Genomic DNA, 20,349 nt, shown 5'->3' with positions numbered 1-20,349 from the left:
GCCTGTCATTGAAAGCCTGGTTAAAGCATAAATTAGCTTTAAGAAGACAATTAAATCAGGCTTTGCCAAAGTTAATGTCTGACTTCACCCCTCTGACTGTGCTTTTTCATCATGGCCTATTTACAAGTGGTACATCTTTCTGATGTTTAGCCTTTAAAGTACAAGGAAATTCAAAAACTTGGCAATGACATAAAAACCTAAATGCATTCCACAAGACAAAGTGGGAAGTAAAATCTTTGGATAAAGGCAATGCTTAGGGCAGCCACTATAAGACAAGAGCCCATGCAAAATTCCCCAGTCTTGTACAAACAAACACTGAGGGACATCACTGCTGGCAGAACACTGAAAGCTGGGGCTGAAGTGCCAGGTCTGAGATGAGTCCTGCTGCTGGACAGAGTGGGAGGGATGCTGAAGAGGAGAGGAGGAGAATCCTAATGATGCCCTAAACATTGCCACAAGTCCTGCAGCTTGAGTCAGTACAGTGTACTAGAAACACGTAGGTCACAATAAGACAAAGATAAAACACTAGAGTTGCACAAAAATAGCAAAAAAAGGCAAATGAAAGAGAAGCTGAAGTAACTTGAGGCAGCCATATAGGAATTGGGTGTGCAGACTGCTCCAAGGAGCAATGGGATTCTCTGTGTGGGAATGATTATCTCCAGGTAAATTAGTGTGCAACAAAAGAGGGGCTGATTTGGGGCTGATTTGGGGCTGATTACCTGGCTCCTCTAAGCAAGTTATTAGACTAATATTTATGGCATTATTTATTGTATTTTAATGTGTCAAACATGTTTGAAAATTTAAATGCATAAATAGACCAATCAGTCTCACACAGCCATTAGGGAATCACATGAAGCAGAACTATTACAGTAAAGATAATAGCAAACAATGAAGTTACACTGGATATTCTACCTAAGAGCAAAACCCTCTATTCATAACAGTGACAGGGCCAGTACTGACACATCCACTCTCCTAAACTATTTTCTTGCTTAACCTTCTACGTTTAGTTACTTTAAGTTACAGCCTTTACTAGCTTTGGACTGATAATTCCTGTATTTGCAAATACCTCATAAGAAAAAATGTTTCATTTGGGAAATTAAAGCTTAACAAAATTCATTAATATTCTCAGACTTTCAGTAGAGATTTGAATATTATCTCCCATTTACCTGGCACCATCCTTTATATTGTTTTCATTATTAATTCCACTTAATATCTGGAAAATTTATGATTCTTGTCTCTACTATGTTATCTGCATATATCATCTTAATTTGATCCTTCTTAAAATTCTTCTTCTGTAAAGTTCCAACAAGGTGTTGCATGAGTTTTAATGTCAACCAACTTCCATGTTGCTGTACAGATTAATAGACTATAAAAGAACAGACTTTCTGATATTCACAATGACTTACGTTATTTCTAATTTATTGATAAAATTAGCTTCTAATTCTTTTTAGAGCTTGATAAATTCTAGTTTTAATTTATCTAGAAAATACAGTTATAAAGACAGAGATCTCCAATCTGCAAGCCCTTCTTAATTTCTTAAAAACTCAATATTGACTAAACCAACTTTTTTAGTTTAAAACTTTCCTTGATAGCCTTTCTTGCAAGAAATATTCTTTAATAAATTTTAAAAATGCTTGATAATTTAAATATATACAAAATTAGATATTAAAAGCATAAAGAACAAGGTTCTCTAGGCTAAGTTATACTTGCAAATAGAAATAGGAAAGTGGAGAAATTAATCTAAAAACAAACAAAAAACCTGGCTTTGTCTATTTGGTGTAACCACAAAAGTGTTCTTCTGGAACACTTGAAATCTCAAAAGTAATGCAGATACTGCTTAGAATGAAGCAGGTGGTGGCAATATGAAAGTAAATAGGTATTCTGGAATCTTTTTTTTTTTTTATTTTATTGTACCAAAGGAGTATCTATGTCTGACTGTTATAAGAAAGCTTTTTCCACAGTGGAAAGAAGTGAAGTAATATGAATTTCAGAAAAGGCCTGCTTTGACATCAGCACTAATTGTATTACTGGAGAGTTATAAAGAAACCATTAAAAACATTCTGTCCCCCTCCAACAACAAGCAACAGTCACTGATGTTGTAAAAAGAAGGGGGGGAAAGGAATAGAAAAAACTCAGCTTAACAATTCATTAAAATATTTCAGAAAGCACAAAAGGATTTCACACACTTTTTGTAGGCTGTGCATACTAAATACTCACTTAATTTTAAACCACATTATGATGTATTTTTGTGAAAATTGACAATGAATGCATCCATAATAACAAACATACCAATGTCATCTGCATCAGGAGCTGGTGAAGTCCTGGCTGGCAGTTTCTGAAGGGCCCTTTTACCATCTGTCCTCCGTGCTAAGCTGCTGCCTTGAGGCTGCTGCTGGTCTTCATCTTCAGCAACAAATGAAATTACACCTAAAACAAATAGATACCAGGTGTTGCATTACCCAGGAATTAGCTTCACAAAAACAGACTGCCAGACATGCACAAGTATTTCCTCTGTTCAAAACTAATACAAAATGAAGTAAAGCTTCCATTCCAGGTGTCAGCCATCCAATCAGAATTTATGATATTAAAAAATATCTCTTGGGTAAGTGCAAGGAAATTAACCAATTTTTGTCACCAAAGAGCTTTTCTACTTGCCTGAAGAGATCCATTATGGGCACCTGAAAAAGATCAGTAGTAGGAAACACAAAACAAACAAGGACTTCATAAAAGTTACAAAATCTGGTGATCACTAATTGTATCCTTTTCCCAGTTTAATTTTCTGGGCACAGTCTTGATTGTTTCTGTTATTTCTTTTTAATCTCATTGTCTCATTCTAGTGATATAAGAGAATAACTCCAATAGTTAAAATATTCCTGTGATACATTTTTGTATTGCATGTTAAATTGTAATCAAATATGACAAGAAGATAAAATACAGAGACTATAAACCCTGTAAACCCTGGATTTATACATTGCCAGATCTCTATTTAATAACATAAAATCTAGTATGCACAGGGTGCCATTAAATAATATTAATGTTATTCTGGATGATTTTATATACTGGCTTCCATTAGCATCTTTTTCATTTCTTCCATTTCTTGACTCTGTCTAAGAATTTTAAATCTGCAGAAATTTTTGGAAATACCAAATAGCATTCTACCTGCATCTAAATTATTTTCCTTCAATGTTTGAATATATTTTGGTGAGTTTCGAAGCCAAAATAAATACATTTTGCAGGTTTAATTCTTGCTTCATATAAAATCTGAGGAGGTGACATTTTATGCTATTATATAGTAAGAAATGTTCTCATTGCGATTATTAGAATTTTCGTGAAACATCTCCAAAAGGGAATTTGTTCATTGTGTCTTACCAAGGACTTTGGAAAACTATAATTAATGGAATTTTTAAAATTTGAAATGGGGAATTCTTATGAGAGTCCCAGAACAACTGGATTTGAAAATACCTACATCTAATGGTATCCTCTGTTTCTGCAGCTTTGAGTGGGGCAGAGGCGTGACACAACAAACACTGACAAACTATTCCTGCTAAGAAGGATTATACTAAATGATTATAAGGAAGAATCTCTTTTTCTTTGAGAGACAGCAACTGAGAAGCACAGGTATAAAATATTGAAGAAAAAAACAAAATCAAAACAAAAGGAAATAGGTTTCAATCCAGAGGAAAAATATAACTTCAAACTCAAAAAAAATTAGAATCCCAAATTTTCTTTCATTAAGAAAACTCTACTTAAATACAAATAAACTAAACTAAACTAATTAAAAAACAAACCTAAAGAATTTCAAATGAAGAAGTTTTAAAAACTACTAAAATTACTCACAGTAATTAAGTCAGAACTTGGCTCCAAAGAGGAAGAGGAGGGACTGCAATTTCAGGAAATTACTGATTTTTTAGTTTTTTTTAATCTTAACGATAAGAAACATGTGCAAGAAGGATAAAAAAATAAAACCATTATGGAAAGGATAATGAAGACTGAAGAAAATGCTCAAGGTATATTAATCTTGAGGTAAGAGAACACATGGAATGGCGCTAATAGATAATGGATCATAGGATAAATGACTAATTAATGACTAATGACTACAGAATTCTAACTAATTAATCTGATTTTATGTATCAATATAAAATCCTAGTATTATTTTGGTCTATTGAATCACAATACTAGGGAGAAGCAAAGTGTAAGACAGAATTCATTAATTTTAAATAGCAATCCTTGCCATCAATATGCTTAAAAGTTATCAACAATTAGAATAAAATTAGTAAAAATATGCAAAATTATAGCTTTGATCAAAAAGTCTTGGCTAAATGCTAATCAATACATTCATAAATTCTACTAAATTCTTACAGTAAAGAATATTTTGTTACACTTAATTTAAAAATTTTAGCAATTTTTCCTTATAGTCCTTCTTTCCAGTGACCATGGAGGATTTTCTTTACCAAGTTTCTATATCTCAGAATCACAAATTATTCATGTGTGAGCGTGGGAGAAAGAGGGACAGAACAGGAGCAATCACAGGAGCAATTTAATTAATGAGATGGTAAAACAAAGAGTGGGTTTTGTTCTCTGCAAAAAATGTGGCCTCAAAATAATTTGCTGAAGCACTTGAATAATTAATTTTTATTTGCAGCAAATATTGGAATGCTTGATAAGTTCCAAAAGAATCAAATTACTATTGCTCAAGAATATTTCAAGAGCTATGAGAGGAACTATGGTAACTGAAAACTACTTGAATTGCTAAACTATTGTGCTGATAATCCACCAATTGCATGATCAAAAAATCAGTGAAGAATTGCAGTATAAGTGCTGACACTCCATTTTCCTACTTCATGAAAACCAGAGTTCAAACAAACAGAGTTAATAACAATGAGGTTATAATCTTGATCAATAAAGGTGAATGAATTGATATGGTGAATACAGATCTCTGCAAGGCTCTCAATTAAATCTGTCAAAGTATTTCTAGAAAAGTAATGAGTTTTACTGCAGACAGTATACATTTTGTAGCTCAGTTTATCTGCTTATTCTTAACATATTCATAAATTGTCTTTTGTAATTTTCATGGGCACCAAAGTATCTACTGCTGGCTCAAAGCTATTTGAATATTTTATTGGGGGAAAATAAAAGGAAATCATTGCTGGCAAGAACTGCAAATAACAAAAGAAAAAAGTGTATTAATTTCATGTCAAATCTAAAATGCAGAATCCTTATCAGTGAAGACAGTACATAGTATGATCTGCACGACTTGACTTTATAAATTAAGGCAGAACATTTTCCTAGGAAGTATTCCTAATTAGAATGCTCTCCTGATTTGAGAGTAAATGGTGCAACCCACTGACCCTTATTGGATCCTAAGATAGCAGATGATACATAAATATATTAATTTATTCAAATTATGGGCTACAAAAATATTCCTGTCAAGAGATATTTTGCAGGGTGGGAAAAAGAATTTTATACAATAAAGAGTAACAAAAAGTACATTGTGCTCTATGAAGTCATAAATAATACATTGGAAATGTGCAGAAATGCTGCATCAAAAATAACAGATTTCAAATAAATACAAAAAGCAATTTTACATTTTTCATGTGGTTCTGCTGAGCTTGGCTCCTCTGCTTTTAAAGAGCTTTGACACAAAGTTCTGGTCTTCTGGCTGTGAATGCACAGCCATCTTACAGAACTTTTACTTATCAGTGCATCTCACTTTTCAATATTGGTGCTACAAAACAACTGATAAATTATAATCTTTTCATGCACAACAGTCCTCAATGTTTGGGTTTTTTGGTTTTGTTTTTGGGGGTTTTTTTTGTATCCAATTGCTCAGTTCTGACTTCTCTGTCACACATCACACAACAGTGTAGCTTGCCAAAATATCATAGCTGACAATTTTGAAAGCATACATTCAAGACCAAACCAGATTTCAACTGCATCCCAGAGCTACAATTCCCACTGATTCAACTGGCCACAGAATTATGCCATCATCATCTGTTTTAGAAAACAAGATTTCTTAGCTGTCCTTTTGCATATATATAAGATACTAAACTTGCATATGCGATCCTAAAATTTTAAAAGCAATAATGCAAGTATTTATAGAATTCTATTGAAAACGAATAATTAAAATTTACATAAATTGAGGATGTTATAATTTTGCTGACACATCACTGATTTGAAAGCTTTCTTGGTCAAAACATCCTTGCACATTTCCTAGCTTTACTAGCCAGTGTTGAAACATTTTATATGACTACAGTCCAAATATTAATACCAAAGCCTTGCTTTCTATTGCTTCAGAGAAGATGCATCCCTTTAAAGGGAGGCAGGCTGTTTTATTTCCCAATAAAATTGTAATTACAACACCCCATGTTAGACTGACTCATTGGCTATATTCTACACACCCCCTGTATCCATGAATACAATTATGAAAGCAAGAAGTGCTCAATGCTTTCCTCTGTATAACTTAAATGCAATATTTGAAAGATACATAGTGTTCATGATTACTTTCTGCTGCAGAGAGATGATAAAAGTCCACAATATCCCAATATTTTAACTGGAAAAACACCCCAGAAGGCTATATGGCCACAGTCTTCATCACATAAATCTGAAAAGATATAGAAACATTTGGCTTGCGGTTTAAATATACCAACATGATTTTAATAAGGTCTTGGGAGTGGGAAGAGGGGTTTTTATTTTTTCTGGTTTTTTTTTCTGGCCAATGAAATCTATGTACAGTTGCTGCCACAGAAAAGTTCCACAAAAGAGATAAGGTAAATTAACAAGATGAGTGTAATTGATATAGCTATTCGGCCAATTTTTTGTTCTTGTAGTTTTTCTATTGACAAAAAAAAAAAAAGGCTTTTTACTGTAGATTAGTACAAAACTTTATAATCTTTATTTTCCTAGGGAAATTTCTGTGATAAGACATATAAATCCTAAGGAGTTTCTGTAAATCCTACTTGTTGGTATACTAGGATTAAATTAGTTGCTCCCTGCAAAAAAAAAGAGAAAAAGCTTTAAGACTTTCTCCCCCAAGGAGAAATTAGCAAGTGGCAAATCTTGCTGTCATCAACAATATTTGGCTTGGTAGCATTTATAAAGGGGTGAATTGTTTTGTTTATAATGCTCACTGCCTCTTCTTAATGTGACAATGAATCCACAATATGGAAGGACAAGGAAGGATACATCCTACTGCACTAGGATGGATGGATGGATGGATGGATGGATGGATGGATGGATGGATGGATGGATGGATGGATGGAAGGAAGGATGGATGAATGGATGGATGGATGGATGGATGTGGATAGTTGTGTTGTGTTGTGTCTTGTAGAAGTTGGACTGTTCCGTTCCCCCTGTTCTGTAATGGTTCTGCCCTGGTTCTCCCTCCCCTCCCTGCTACTGTCAGTTACCCCAGTTCCTCCCCAGTTTCCCTGGAGATCAATGTATCTTTTTCTAAACCCCTCCCCAGTGCCCTGACAGTCACTCTCTGCCACCGCCTTTTTCTCTGGAAACTTCTGTCTAGGGCACGGAGTGATTGGCTCAGGGGCCGGGGCCCCTCCTCCAAGTTGTTATTATTGGTATTTCCCTTCTGTCAATCCTCTGTACCCCACTCCCCCCTGCATTCCCATTCGCCTGAGGACGGGCTTCCCCCCTGTATTCCTCTCCCTTTATAAGTTGCTGTAGCCCTTCTCTCAGCCTTTTTGGTTGTTGGCTTCCCTGGGACCTACATTAAACCTGGACTTGCCCCAACTGGAGCGCGCTCTCTTTTTTTCCCTGCTGGTCATAGCCAGAGGCGGCCTTGTCCTTCTGAAGGAAGCATCACTGCTGTAACACAGGGTGCTCTCCTCAGGCACTGTCCCAAACACCCAGAGTGGGACAGGGCCCCCCAAGCTGCAAGCGGTGCTGGCCAGCTTGCCGGGACGCTCGAGAAGGTCGGCCCTTCTCCTCTCTTGCCGCGCTGCTTCATGGATGGATGGTGCCAGGATTATCTTGCTGGGCCATGCCAGCAGCTCCTCCAGTGCACTCTGGTGATCCAGGAGAGCCTCCAAGCTTTGTCTTTGCCCCCACTGAATTAGTCTGGGTTTGTCAGGGTGATGTGGGTGAAGAGGAACTGCTCAAGGCAAACAGGCAGATGCTGAAAATACAACTTGGGCTACAAGAAACTACAAAGATCATTTTTCTCCCTCGTGGGTGTTTATCATTCCATTGAAATTATAGTGATCGGTAGATCAATTTGCAGGATTCCAGCAAAGAAATGGACTTTGTTTTTTTCTTAATGCCAGTGTCAAATAGATAATAATGATAAACAAATTCAATCAACTCATTTACAGGCCAGAAAGTATTAGCATGATCTTCACCACCTCAAAACTGTCCTACAGCTGCATCTGACAAGCCTGGAAATAATATTAAATAATATTAATTATTAAAAATAATATTATTTAAAGGCCTGGAACATGCTGTCTGTTTTCCCTCAATTTAAGTTTCTAAGCAGCATGGAAAAGCACTGCCTACTACACATAGATTCAGTTAAAAAATTAGTGAAAGGTGAGACATAAAGTTAAAAAGCTCCTTTCCAAATGCTAGGGGGGTGTATGAATAAAAAGGGCACTGACTATGAAAGGTTTTGTGGGTTTTTTGCTCAAGACATATTCAAGTATTACGAGTTTTGCTGTATTCTGGAAAAATTCTGGTCTATTCTGTGGAAAGCAGAAGTAAAAATCTGATAAAATATAAAGCAATCTGTAGAAGATGCTTTCTCAAACCTGAAGAAAATTGCTCAATTACTCAGAAAACAGACTGCTGAAGAATTTTATGTAGTGACAGAATCTTGTTTGAGGTGTTTATTTGCTATTATTTCTGTGTTAAAGCTGTCACGCACCTAAAAACTAGCTGAAGCTTGTAATATTAGCACTCTATTGGAATGTTTCCAAATGAGCTTTAGAAAATAACTGGGCCCATTTTTAGCTTAGCAACCATAAAACAGCAAGACAGAAAGCAAAAGCAGCATAATTTTGCAGCTATATAATTTTGGAAATAAAAGGACTTTGAAAGTAAATGAAAAATGCAAACCATTTGCTCAGTACAACGTACATGGTAGAAGTTCTTTCATTAGAATTTATTTTAATATGAAAAAACCAGTATTAGAATGGCAAGGCTACAGAGTTTTATACTTAAAAGTTAGGAAGTTCTAGACTTGAAATGATTCATCAGCACTAGGACAGAGTCCTCAGCTAGGTATCAAAATAGTTGTTCTTTTTTGCTTGCAGGATAAAATTGACTCCCTCTGCAGATAGCTTTGGAGTACAGCTTTTTATTTTGTCATTCCAACTGTTCACCCCATGGATTATTTTCCTCCTTCTAAACAAATTCACCAGACTGAATAAAGAATACCTTTTTTTTTTTTGGGGGGGGGGGGGGGGGCAGGGAGAAGTGTTTAAATTATACTTTTCTTGTAGTGTCTCGAACCTAGAAAGGATAAAGATTCCTGAGTATTGCCTAATTCCCACTTGAATCACCTACATCTAATCTGTGACTCTCAAGATTCAGGCTTGCTGTTGAAATATCCTGAAAGCCAAAAATGCATTCATATATATATATATATATATATATGTATGTGTATATATATATATATATATATGTGTATATATGTGTGTGTATATATATATATATATATATATTATCTTTGACATTGCAGTTTCTCAGGGCCTGGAAATCCTGCTCTGGAGAACAAATATGACTTGCCAGCCTTGCACAGTCTGATGCAGACAGACTTCCATTCTCCTTGAAGCCACAAAGAAAGCACTTCCTAACACGTTACCTTAGGTAGGACACTTGGTAATCAGGTTTATATCAAACCTAACATCAGACAGCAAAATCAGCTGCTGCTTTTCACACCTGTGACAGTGGCCTCTCTTCCCTCCACCCCTCTCCTGCTCCAGCAGCTGAATGATTAGAGAGTGTGCACAGATTTCTGTGAGAGAGCCAAGCCTGTCTCTGTTCCAGGGGAAGAATGAACATGATTTCCTGAGGTAGTGATTAAAGCAAGCCCTGAGCCAGGGGGTGGATTGCAGATAACTGGGCCCTGTCCTTTTCAAAGGATAACTTTACCCTTCTATCAAGTTATTTTAAAGTGTAAAATAAATGAACTTTTCTGAGAAGAGCAGATGTGGCTTCCCAGCATTTGAACCAGCAACTTTTTGTTGGGTAAGAGAAACTGACTGTTCTCTCTTTTTTCACTCAGTGAACACGTAATACTTCAAAACAGAATGGAAACCATTGTGATAGAAGTCAAAGGAAGGAGAGAACATTGGAGATGTAGATCTGAACATGCCATCTATGTCCCTTTGAAGGCATGGCTTTTATCACCTGGTATTAATTTGCTCTCTGATAGATCCCTTGGAGCCTCTTCTAGTGAAACTTTCATTATATATAAAAGAACTGGGGATTTTCTAAGGCAGAAGAAGAGACTATTCCTAAATCTTTAATGCTTAAAAAAAAAAGCCATGTTTAAATATAGTACATCCTCAATATTTCCTGGTGCACATTTTTGATGGTTACAATTTCATTGAAAACTGATTCCTATTCATGAAGCATGATTTTTTTTTTTCAGGGCTACAGATCAGGGCACTGAAATCTTCCTATGGCTCAAGGCCAAGCCTTGTTACAGGTATTAATTTCTTTGCACAAGTCACTTGTGAATTGAGATGGCATTATTAGTTAGGTTTTACATATCAGGTACTAAAAACAAAATGGCCAAAGGAGCAAAGTAGTTTGACATCCTCAGGGACAAGATTTAATAGCTTTTTAATGCTAAGAAAACAGCTGTCATTAATCTCAATTGTCCAAGAATGTAGCAGAATCAAGTGCTTGGAGTTAGGAACCCACAAACTTGAAACTACACACACTAAGCATTTTCTATGGAGAGATTTATCCATTATTGGGAAGTTAAAATCTTTCCCTGAGTGCTACTCAGTTCCTTTAGGATGGTCTCCTCTGTTTCCACAATTCCCTCCCAAACACCTTTGTACTTTTCTCTGCTGAGAGTTACTACAATAGTTACCCTACAGGGAAGTCAAAGACTGATTGTACAGTTTCATTCTCAAAACCATGCTTTTGCCATTATGAACTAAATAATGAGCACTGTGGAATTTTAGAACCATTACCAAACATATAAAAATTATGAAATCTGAATTGTTATTAAAAAAGAAAATCAGGAAAAACATTAATGATGGGATGCTGATATTGGTTAAAAATATCCAGAGTTTTGCTATTGTGTCATAAAAATACCATTTTAAAAATGGATGAATGCAAGTTATGAACAATTAATTTTAGATCTCCCTAGCCTCCACTAAATGTCAAAGAAAGAACCAAGTTCACTGAATTCTATTTATGTACTCTTGCCTTGTGGTCAACAGACTGAACATTAATTAAGGGAAAAAATCAAATTCTGGTCTCTGCCTTTACATCTTTGGTTGTAGTAGTGCTAACATATCTAAAGGGATTAAACAGGTTTTGGAAAATTAAATTTAGATCTACAAACCTGGTGATAATTCAGAAATCATTACTTCCTATTTAGCCGATTTTCATGGGACCAATTAAATTCATAAAGTTGTTCATATGCTGGCATTTTTGAAGAACCTGACCACACATTTAGCAGTAATATACCTTTAAAAATAAAAATATGAGCCAGCTTAAAGACCTGAATCACCAGTAATGACAACCTTACTTCCAGAAGGCAGGTTATGCAGAAAAGATGCAAGCATTAGGTGTAAGGAGATTTAACCTGCTAATTTACAGGGATATTTTATATATTTCAGTTCTAAATAGTACCTTGAAAGACTCCTCGTCTGCAGGGAGATATACTCAAAGTGTAAGCAGCAGTGTCCTCTGGGTTGACAGCCACATCAGGGGCACCACTCAGCATTGAGAGATTGGAATACACCTGGGGAAGACAAATCACAGAGAGGAAAATTCATCAAAGGCCAGTGACTGTTGCAAGAACACCATAGGGACAATATGCATTCTACCTGCTTTGGAGAGTAAAAAAAAAAAAAAAAATGGTATCAGTAAGTCCTAAATTTTATGCAAATGAAAGAATACACACTGTAAGAGAAATGCTGGTGTATACAGGTGATAGCAAGCACAAATTTTGAAGTCATTGCTCAACATGATCAAAAATACATTGCTTAGACCATGGAACTGCTTACATATGCAGAGATTTGCACAGTTAGGCCCTTAATATTTTACATACATTTTTGTTTGAAAAATAACAAAGAGATTCAGCAGTACTGATCCATCTAAATAGACAGAGCAAAGCAAAATCTGAAGTGTCATTCTAACATCATTTGCTAGACCTCAAGTGATATTAAACTGTGCTTTTTGATATGTCACATTTTGTAAATGATACATACACAGGGCATGCATGGTAACTCTTGGGGCAATGGAGAGACCAATAGAATTTTCACATGCAGGATCTAGATTTTTGCAAACTGTAAAGCTCATTGGGAGAATATAGGGAGAGTATTTTTTACTTGCGTCTCATTTCTTTCTCTTTTGCACAGAGTTGCTACAGAGCAGCTGCTCATGGTGATGCCTTAGGATTTTAGCTTTTATATTTTTGAAATTCTGCACTGAATTAGTATATGTCTCTAAACTCTATATAGAGTGTTAGCTGTCTTCATGTTTTGGTCAGACAAAACAATCCTTCTAGGCCTGAAATTCAAGGACACCCTACTGCCTCAGGCCCTGAAAAGTAGAAACAAAAGTGAATTGGAGGGGGACAAACTGGGGGAATATGACTTGATTACCTGAAGCTGTAATTGGAGGCTTAACCCCTGATACGTAAATGGACCAAACTTGTATCTGTCTGAAGAGCTCATGACCATGGTCCATTTTGGGTGTAGCCCCTTGGGGAGGCTTTGTCTGCCCTTAATGCACCTGAAGGCCCTTCATTAAACATATCAGCTTTTACTATCTTAATTCTATCTGGCCTCTGTTTTTAGGTAAACCAGGAAAAGGCATCAGTGAAAAAGGTGTTCAGGTCCAAGGCATCCCTGGGCAGAGCTGGCCTGTCCAGCATCCAAGTGGATACCTGCATTCTACAAAAATTTCTTTTGCAACACTAACAGCATTAGATGCACATTCATTCTTCAAGTAAATATATTTTCTTATTATTTTCTGTAGAAAAGAAGCATATTCTTAAATCATCTTTTCTTCTGATACAGACAATCATTGCCTACAACACATTCCCTCTCTGTGGTATTTATGTTACTGTAATTCTTTTTTCAGTGCTGGTTCTTCTAAATCCAGAATTTCTATTCCAATATTTAAAAAAACATGTAAAGCAACAGCCTTCCTCTTTCCCAATAAATCTACATATCAAACTGGATAATAAAAGTCCAGCAACCAGGAAGAATAGGAAGAGAATAATTGGTAAAAGGAAAAAAAAAGGCTAAAAAAGAGACAGATGAAAGGACTTGTTGAATTGGCACTTGGAGAAAAATAACCGGAAAAAAAATCTTTAAGTTGTCCACAAAGAGCAAAACATAGGAAAGGTGGGGCTGTTACACACTGAAGCTGGGGAAGATTAATTTATTAAAATATATACAATAAATTGGTCACACTCCCACATTTATGGACCTTTCCATTTCAGTTTACAATGAATGTACACAAGAGTGAAGGATAAGTACCTAAAAATACAACTAGGATAATAATAATGACAGCAAATTACTAGGGATAGAAATAAGATTAGTTAAAATGAGATTTCTATTTAAGGAAAAATTAACATGGAGACAGAAACAGAAGTAGGATAAATGTGATTCATTTAAATTGGATAAAAAGCAGAAGGGTAGAGTAATTCAGTTTTTATTAAGGACTGGAAATACCAAATAAATTTCTACCAAAAGATTTGAATGTAAAAGGAACACTACTGGCATGGCTGACTATAATAAACATGAAATGCCTCTGGATTGCTGATGAGTAAATATGGACCAGAAGTTTGATTTTCAGTCATTCAAGTGAAATTCTGGACACTTTTTCAGAGTAGTGAACTAACAGAAGCTAATTTTAAAATGAAATTTTTAATCTTAAGGAAGCAACTGTATAACCAAATAGGAAAAGGTTGTGTATAAGCAGTGAAATTATGTCAGTACACACATGGCCACTGTTACAGTGCTTGAATCCAGATTCTGTATCAAGAGAAATGAAAGAATTCTCCCTTCCCTGTCCTGCATCAGATTAAACCTTTTGGGATCAGATGCTCACTAAAACTTGTACATAACTGATGCTGACCTCAGTCTGCTGCCACCTTTCCAACTGCAGTCATTAAACTCACATTCCTCAAGCTGCTCCCTATTCCAGAGCTATAACACAAATATTCACCATCTTATTGAGGTACCACCCCCATTCATTTCTCAACCCTATTTGTCTCTGTTATTTAAGTTCCTCACACCTCAGCCAATCTCCAAGCAGTGGTCACAACAATTCAGTCTCCCACTTCAAACCTCCTGGGAAGGTTTATGGTTGTGACAGACACCACTCACCAGGTACCTCTCATGTGTTCCATAAATAGAACTTTGTCTTGCTCCAATGGCCACGTGGTTTATCAGCTCTGTTACTGACACTAATTAAAATGACCAGCCTCAAATGACAAATGGATACTAAAAGTCCATGCCCAAGCTTGCCCATGCACACAGGCAATTTATCCTAATATCAGAATTCATACTGAGACTCATTTGTTCACAGGCATTTGGGATTCTAATATGGCATAATGTTGCATAACATGTCTCTGCTAACTGCAGGTTTATTACAAAATAACAATACATCCAGGAATACTCAGAAAGTGAAAAAGTTGGAGAATTCAAAAGTACACATAGGACAAAGTCCAGAAATTGCCGATTTCTACAACAATAAGTAGTTGCAAAGATTTTTTAAGTTTCTTCACTTTGAGTGAAGAAACAAAAGAATTTATACACAGTAAGCTTTAAGTTAACTTTGTTCTGAATATCAAAGAGAGAGCTATTTCTTATTAAAGTGCATTTTTATGATGATTATATGTACGAACAGGACACAATTTTAGTCACAGAAGTAGCACTGGATAACCTTATATCCTATAATAATCTACAACACTGTGTTCCTGAAGGTACCTTAATATGCCTAACAAAATCTATGGATCACTACTGTTAGGCAAATACATTTTGAAGGAAGAAAATAGGGCATAAATTGGGGTGCTTTTATCAACAATAAAAATAATATTGATGTACAAGCTATTCAAAATGAATCAAGATATGGAATTACTTCTTCCAGTTAGTGGGAGAGGCAGTGTGTCAGCTTCTGCCCTGATGTGCAACCAGAGAACAATGAACAATTACAGGCAGATTAACCAGAAGCCACATCAAGGGTGGGGCTGCAGAGATATGTACTTACACACAGTATTTGTACTGACAGAAACAGGAAGATCTGCAGATAAACACTGAGTAACACAAAAAATTTATCAGGCATAAATAATTGCATAAATAATAAATAGTTTCTTAAAATATGTTATGTCACTATCACTCAGGAAACTAGAACTGCAGAATAACTCAATGGAGCTAAAATGTAAATTATTATTAAAGTTATCACTGTGACCCTGCACAACATTTGCTCAAATCAATCCAAACCCAAGGATTTGGTTTTTAAATTATAGTAGTCTCCATTTTCTTATATATCAAGTCATTATTTACGCACAGCCGGAAAGTATAAATGGAGTATTATGTATAAAATGCTGCAATTTAAAATTAATTTATCAGCCACTGGTTTGAAAACTTATTCTGCAGAACTGTAATATGGCTATTTAACATAAACAGAAATGGAAAACCAAACTTCATAATTACAGTAACTTTTTCCAGAGTTGAATAACCAAAGAAGTATAACTCAAAAAACTTCAAGGCAAAGTGATGAATGGATGGAAGAACATAATGAAATATATTTAAACTCCATTGTGTCTTAGTGTAACAACGTTAGACAGTAATATATTCAAGATTTCCATTTGAAAATTGTTTCTCAGGTCTGTTTAACAATATTGAGAGGCTCTACTTAGCAAAAAGTTAATGCTCTTTGACACTAGGCAAGAACCAGATCTGGTTCTTTGTGGGAGTCTCCAATCAATCTGACAACCAGACTCTTCACAAAACTCTCAAGAATGGCAGTTTTCCAAAACAAGCCCCCATTACTTTCCCTCAGCCACCTTTCAGTGCAAACTTTCCAAATTCCTGAGTCACTAGGAACTCATTTAATTCTTGCAATCACTCTTATTTTGCCACCAGCACATTACCACACTGAAGTAAAACATCTTTGCATTGCACTGAGGACATTCCCCAAATAATTCCTGCCTGTTGAGCAGCAATCTGGAGTTCTACATAATGAAAAATGCTACATAATCCAGATTTGTTCCTAAACCAGGCACCTATCAAAACCACTAACACATTTCAAGAAACAAATTTGACCTAAAACCTTACAATGCCCTTAATTGATCTAAAAATTTCACAAGTTATCAACACATGGCAACAACTACAGTTATTCTGAAATTCTGTAGGCCTTTGAACCATTCATTATTGCTAAGAAGAATGCCTTTTCTTTAGTGAAATGAACCCTGTTACAGAAATTCTGGTAGATACAGTGGAAGCCAAAGAAATTGAAATTGAAAGGACAGATAAAAATTGAAGCATTATGGAATACACAGATCCACTTATTCTTAAAGAATATAAACTTGACCTTGAACAACCAGGTTACTGCACTTGCACAGAATTTATTCTCAGAAAATCTCAGATACATTACCAAACATTACCAAACAGCTAAGCTGAACAGGGAAGCCCCTCAATAAAGGTTTATGGTACATAATTTTATTACTGTGAGGCATTTTTTACAAATACCTAACCTTCATGACATTGTCTTGGTGACACTGTAAAAACCCAAAATGGATATATAGAGAATAGACATAAACACACTGAAAAACAGGGGATTTCATTTTTTTCATTATCTATTTATTCTACAATTTTATAAAATATTAGTAGTCTGTATAAACTCAAGCCTGAAAGGTAATTTAACTGGGTCTTGAGATTACTCTGGAGAGTTTACTTTAATAACATTATTTTGAATAGCAATGAGAAAAACAGTTGCACAGTTTTATATTTTTATTGCAAAACCATGCCTTGAAAGAATTAGGCACCTTTATAGCTAAAGTTTCTATCAAAGGTATCATTAGAAGAAGCCATCAACACATAAGACAATTATTAATATCCAGTTGACAAAGATTTATATAAATAAACAAGAAAGTTGCATTTAAAGTTTTGTCATGAGACTGAGAGATTGGATTTTCATAAAAATGCTTTACACTTCCTCCTCTTCTCGAAGGATTTGAATGTAATTTTACAGACACAAAAATCCATTTACACTGCAGTCACCTTCTATTAATTCATCATCAGAGAAGGATGTGCTCTCTGGCTAATGTTATATATGCAAAAATTCTTTATGAATTCTGTTGTGATTTTTTTTTTTTCATATCCAGGAGTAAGTTAATCACAAGGAAAACTATTTGTTGTAAAATCCCATAGAACCATCCAGGAAGAGCACAGTGGCAGCAGTTCCCTAAGGAACTACACATCAACCAGTAGAAAAGAATTCATAAAACCATTCATATTTTTCAAGGGAATTTATGGAAATTGTCTTTTTAATCATGGAAAGCTTTGTGAGCACTGAAAGTGTTTTGCTTAGGAGTTTTAAATGTAGACTGATGGAGCCATGCACATGACCTCCCCTGAATTGCAAAGGCACTTCTTCCCTCCCCAGCTCTAGAGCCACACTAATGGTTGCACAGACAATCAAACCACATATATAAAAATTATTGCTGCCCCAGACATAAACCCTCTGTGTATGATTGAAAAGTAAAAAAAAATTATTCAGCTGGAAGAAAAAAAAGCTGTCTTTCTGCAGTAAAGGCAAGGATTATTTCCTTCTTCTTCCTTCCAGACTTAAATTTCATTTTAAATAGTCACTTTTGCAGTAGTAGCCTCATTTTGGATCAGGCTATTAGAAAAATACAGCAAATATGAGAAACAGTGCAGCATATATATAACGTAATTTTATTTTTTAATGAAATGAGTTTTTTTGTTAAGTTTACAGTTTAATATATTCAGTTATTAAAATGAAATAGTGAAGCTAAATTTACACCTCCAAGGCAAAATTAACCAAGTATTAGTTCAGCTAAATTACTTGTTGCTAAGTATTCATTGTGCAGTAAATTGTTTATGGACATGCCTGTAAATTATTATGTTTGTCAGCTACTGGAAAATCTCATACCATTCTTGATAAAGGTTGAGGTTTATTACTTCAGTAAAGGAAATTCTTGTAGTTTTTTTTAATATCATGTGCATCCCAGTTAATCTCTGAGAAATTACTTCATATGGTGGATATACTCCAGCAATGCAGGGTGTATGGGGTACATCAACCAACCAATCCAATAATGAAGATATTTATTAGCCAACAAAATTACAAAAGATCCCATGAAAAAAACATCCAAAATGATTACTTCTTGTATTACCTTTGCTCTCTCTGCCAAGACTGACAACATTTCCTCTACCTAATCACCAACTTAGCTACAGCACAATACAGAAAACTGTCAAAGATGCTGGATTAAACAGGAGGAGGAGTTATTGGGCTGCCAGCAACTGCTCCCAGGGGAAACACAAACAAAGACAAAACCAGTGCTCTGCTTCACCACAGACTACCCAGGTATTACAGTAATCAGGCAGCATGGAATGAACAACAGCAACAAAATTAGAATAACTTCATTTTCCTGTTGCCCTTTGTGCTAGATACATCTGAGTAAATAAAGCTTATTTGGCATTTCCAACAAGGCTGTGGGTCACAATTGCCTCTTAGAGGAGGTTTTCTAAATTCCTCTAATAACTACAGATACCTATGATCATGTTCTGGATTTAGTGATTAAATCCTAATTTACAGGCAGACTGTTTTGGAAATAAAAGCAAACAAATGATCTTTGCTCACTCCAATAGCACAAGACACTACATGACATCTGCTGGAGAGTGCTGGAAGTGATTAACACTGTTTGCTTTGTGGAGGGGACAGCTTCCAGACTCCAGCAGCCTTTGTAACCCTGCCTTTGCCAGCAATTCCAGCCCACCTTGCTCCAACAACTGCTCTGCAACTGCTCCTGGCTAAGAACCTCACACACAGAAAATGCATTATTCACACTGAGTAATTTATTACATGCACACATGCATGAAATAGCTGACCTTACTATTTCTCTCCTAAAGGTCCCAGAGCTAAAAGAGCACACACAGTTGGATTGTCAAGCTGTATTTCACAGAGATGAAAAAAGCACAAAACCCCTCCACATCACAAAAGCAAATTTCAGGGCCCAGAGAACACCCTCAAGGAGATCAAAGTTCAGTCAGACAGAGCTTACCCTGGAATAGTTAAAACTATCACAAATTCATTTAAGGCAATATTTCTGAAAAATACATACAATGAATAATTTTAATGTATTCATTTTGAACTTTGTTATTTCTGTACCTTTCACTTACATTGGCACAAAAAAATTGAGTTCACACAAAATAGGAAAGCAGAAAAAACAGTTCTGTTGCCAAAAACATTCACTTCTTCCAGAGATAAAAGTACAAATATATCAGAAATGCAAATGCATTCACACCTGAAAAACTAAACTGTTGAAAATAAAAATGTCAAAGCTGGTGATGCCCAAAAAATTCACTTCTTACTTTGTTTTGGGGATGATAATGAGTCAAAAAATAGGAATATGAACCTGGACCTTTCTGTGATATATGAAGTTTACTAAATGTAGATAGACCTGTGAAAGTAGAAACCTGGAAAACTGGAGACTAGCAAGAAGACATCCAAGGAAGGATTTTTACATTGGCATGAACTATCATTACTTTATAGAACACAGCTGCTGGTATATACATGATGTCTCTTTATATCTTATGTTCAAATCATTACCTTTCAATTTGAATAAAGCAGAATTTGGACCTACTGGCACCAAGACAGAGAACAAAATTACTCATTTTGCAAGCCACACTACAGAGCTAGTCAGATTTTATCTTCTAGCATGTAATTGTCCCATTTTCAACCCTTTCACAGAAGAAAAACTAAATATATATATTTATAGATGCTGACAATTGCTAGCTGGCACTCCCCTGCATTGCTTGTATAGATGGAGCCATCCTGGCAAACCCTGTATGGCCATAATATCTGGATGCTACCTACTCTAGATTTAAATGCCATGATAGAGTCACAAATATGGATTTTCATGAGTAAGATCCAAGATGTTCCTGCTCAGGA

The 20,349-nt window shown here is 35.5% G+C and overlaps 1 protein-coding gene across 1 annotated transcript in view; it reads right to left on the bottom strand.

Moving 5' to 3' along the window:
* Window positions 1-20,349, bottom strand: part of CFAP47 (cilia and flagella associated protein 47) — a 264,229-nt gene that overhangs the window by 121,355 nt on the left and 122,525 nt on the right. The window contains exons 49-50 of the mRNA XM_054628349.2: window positions 11,827-11,938; window positions 2,290-2,427 (exon numbers count right to left, since the gene is read on the bottom strand). Of these exons, the coding sequence (XP_054484324.2) occupies window positions 2,290-2,427; window positions 11,827-11,938 (250 nt within the window). The remainder of the gene's footprint in view (window positions 1-2,289; window positions 2,428-11,826; window positions 11,939-20,349) is intronic.

Source organism: Agelaius phoeniceus, chromosome 2, assembly GCF_051311805.1.
Source record: "Agelaius phoeniceus isolate bAgePho1 chromosome 2, bAgePho1.hap1, whole genome shotgun sequence".
Classification (NCBI taxonomy): domain Eukaryota; kingdom Metazoa; phylum Chordata; class Aves; order Passeriformes; family Icteridae; genus Agelaius; species Agelaius phoeniceus.
Note: the sequence above shows the minus strand (reverse complement) of the source record. Positions and strands in the feature narration are given on the sequence as shown.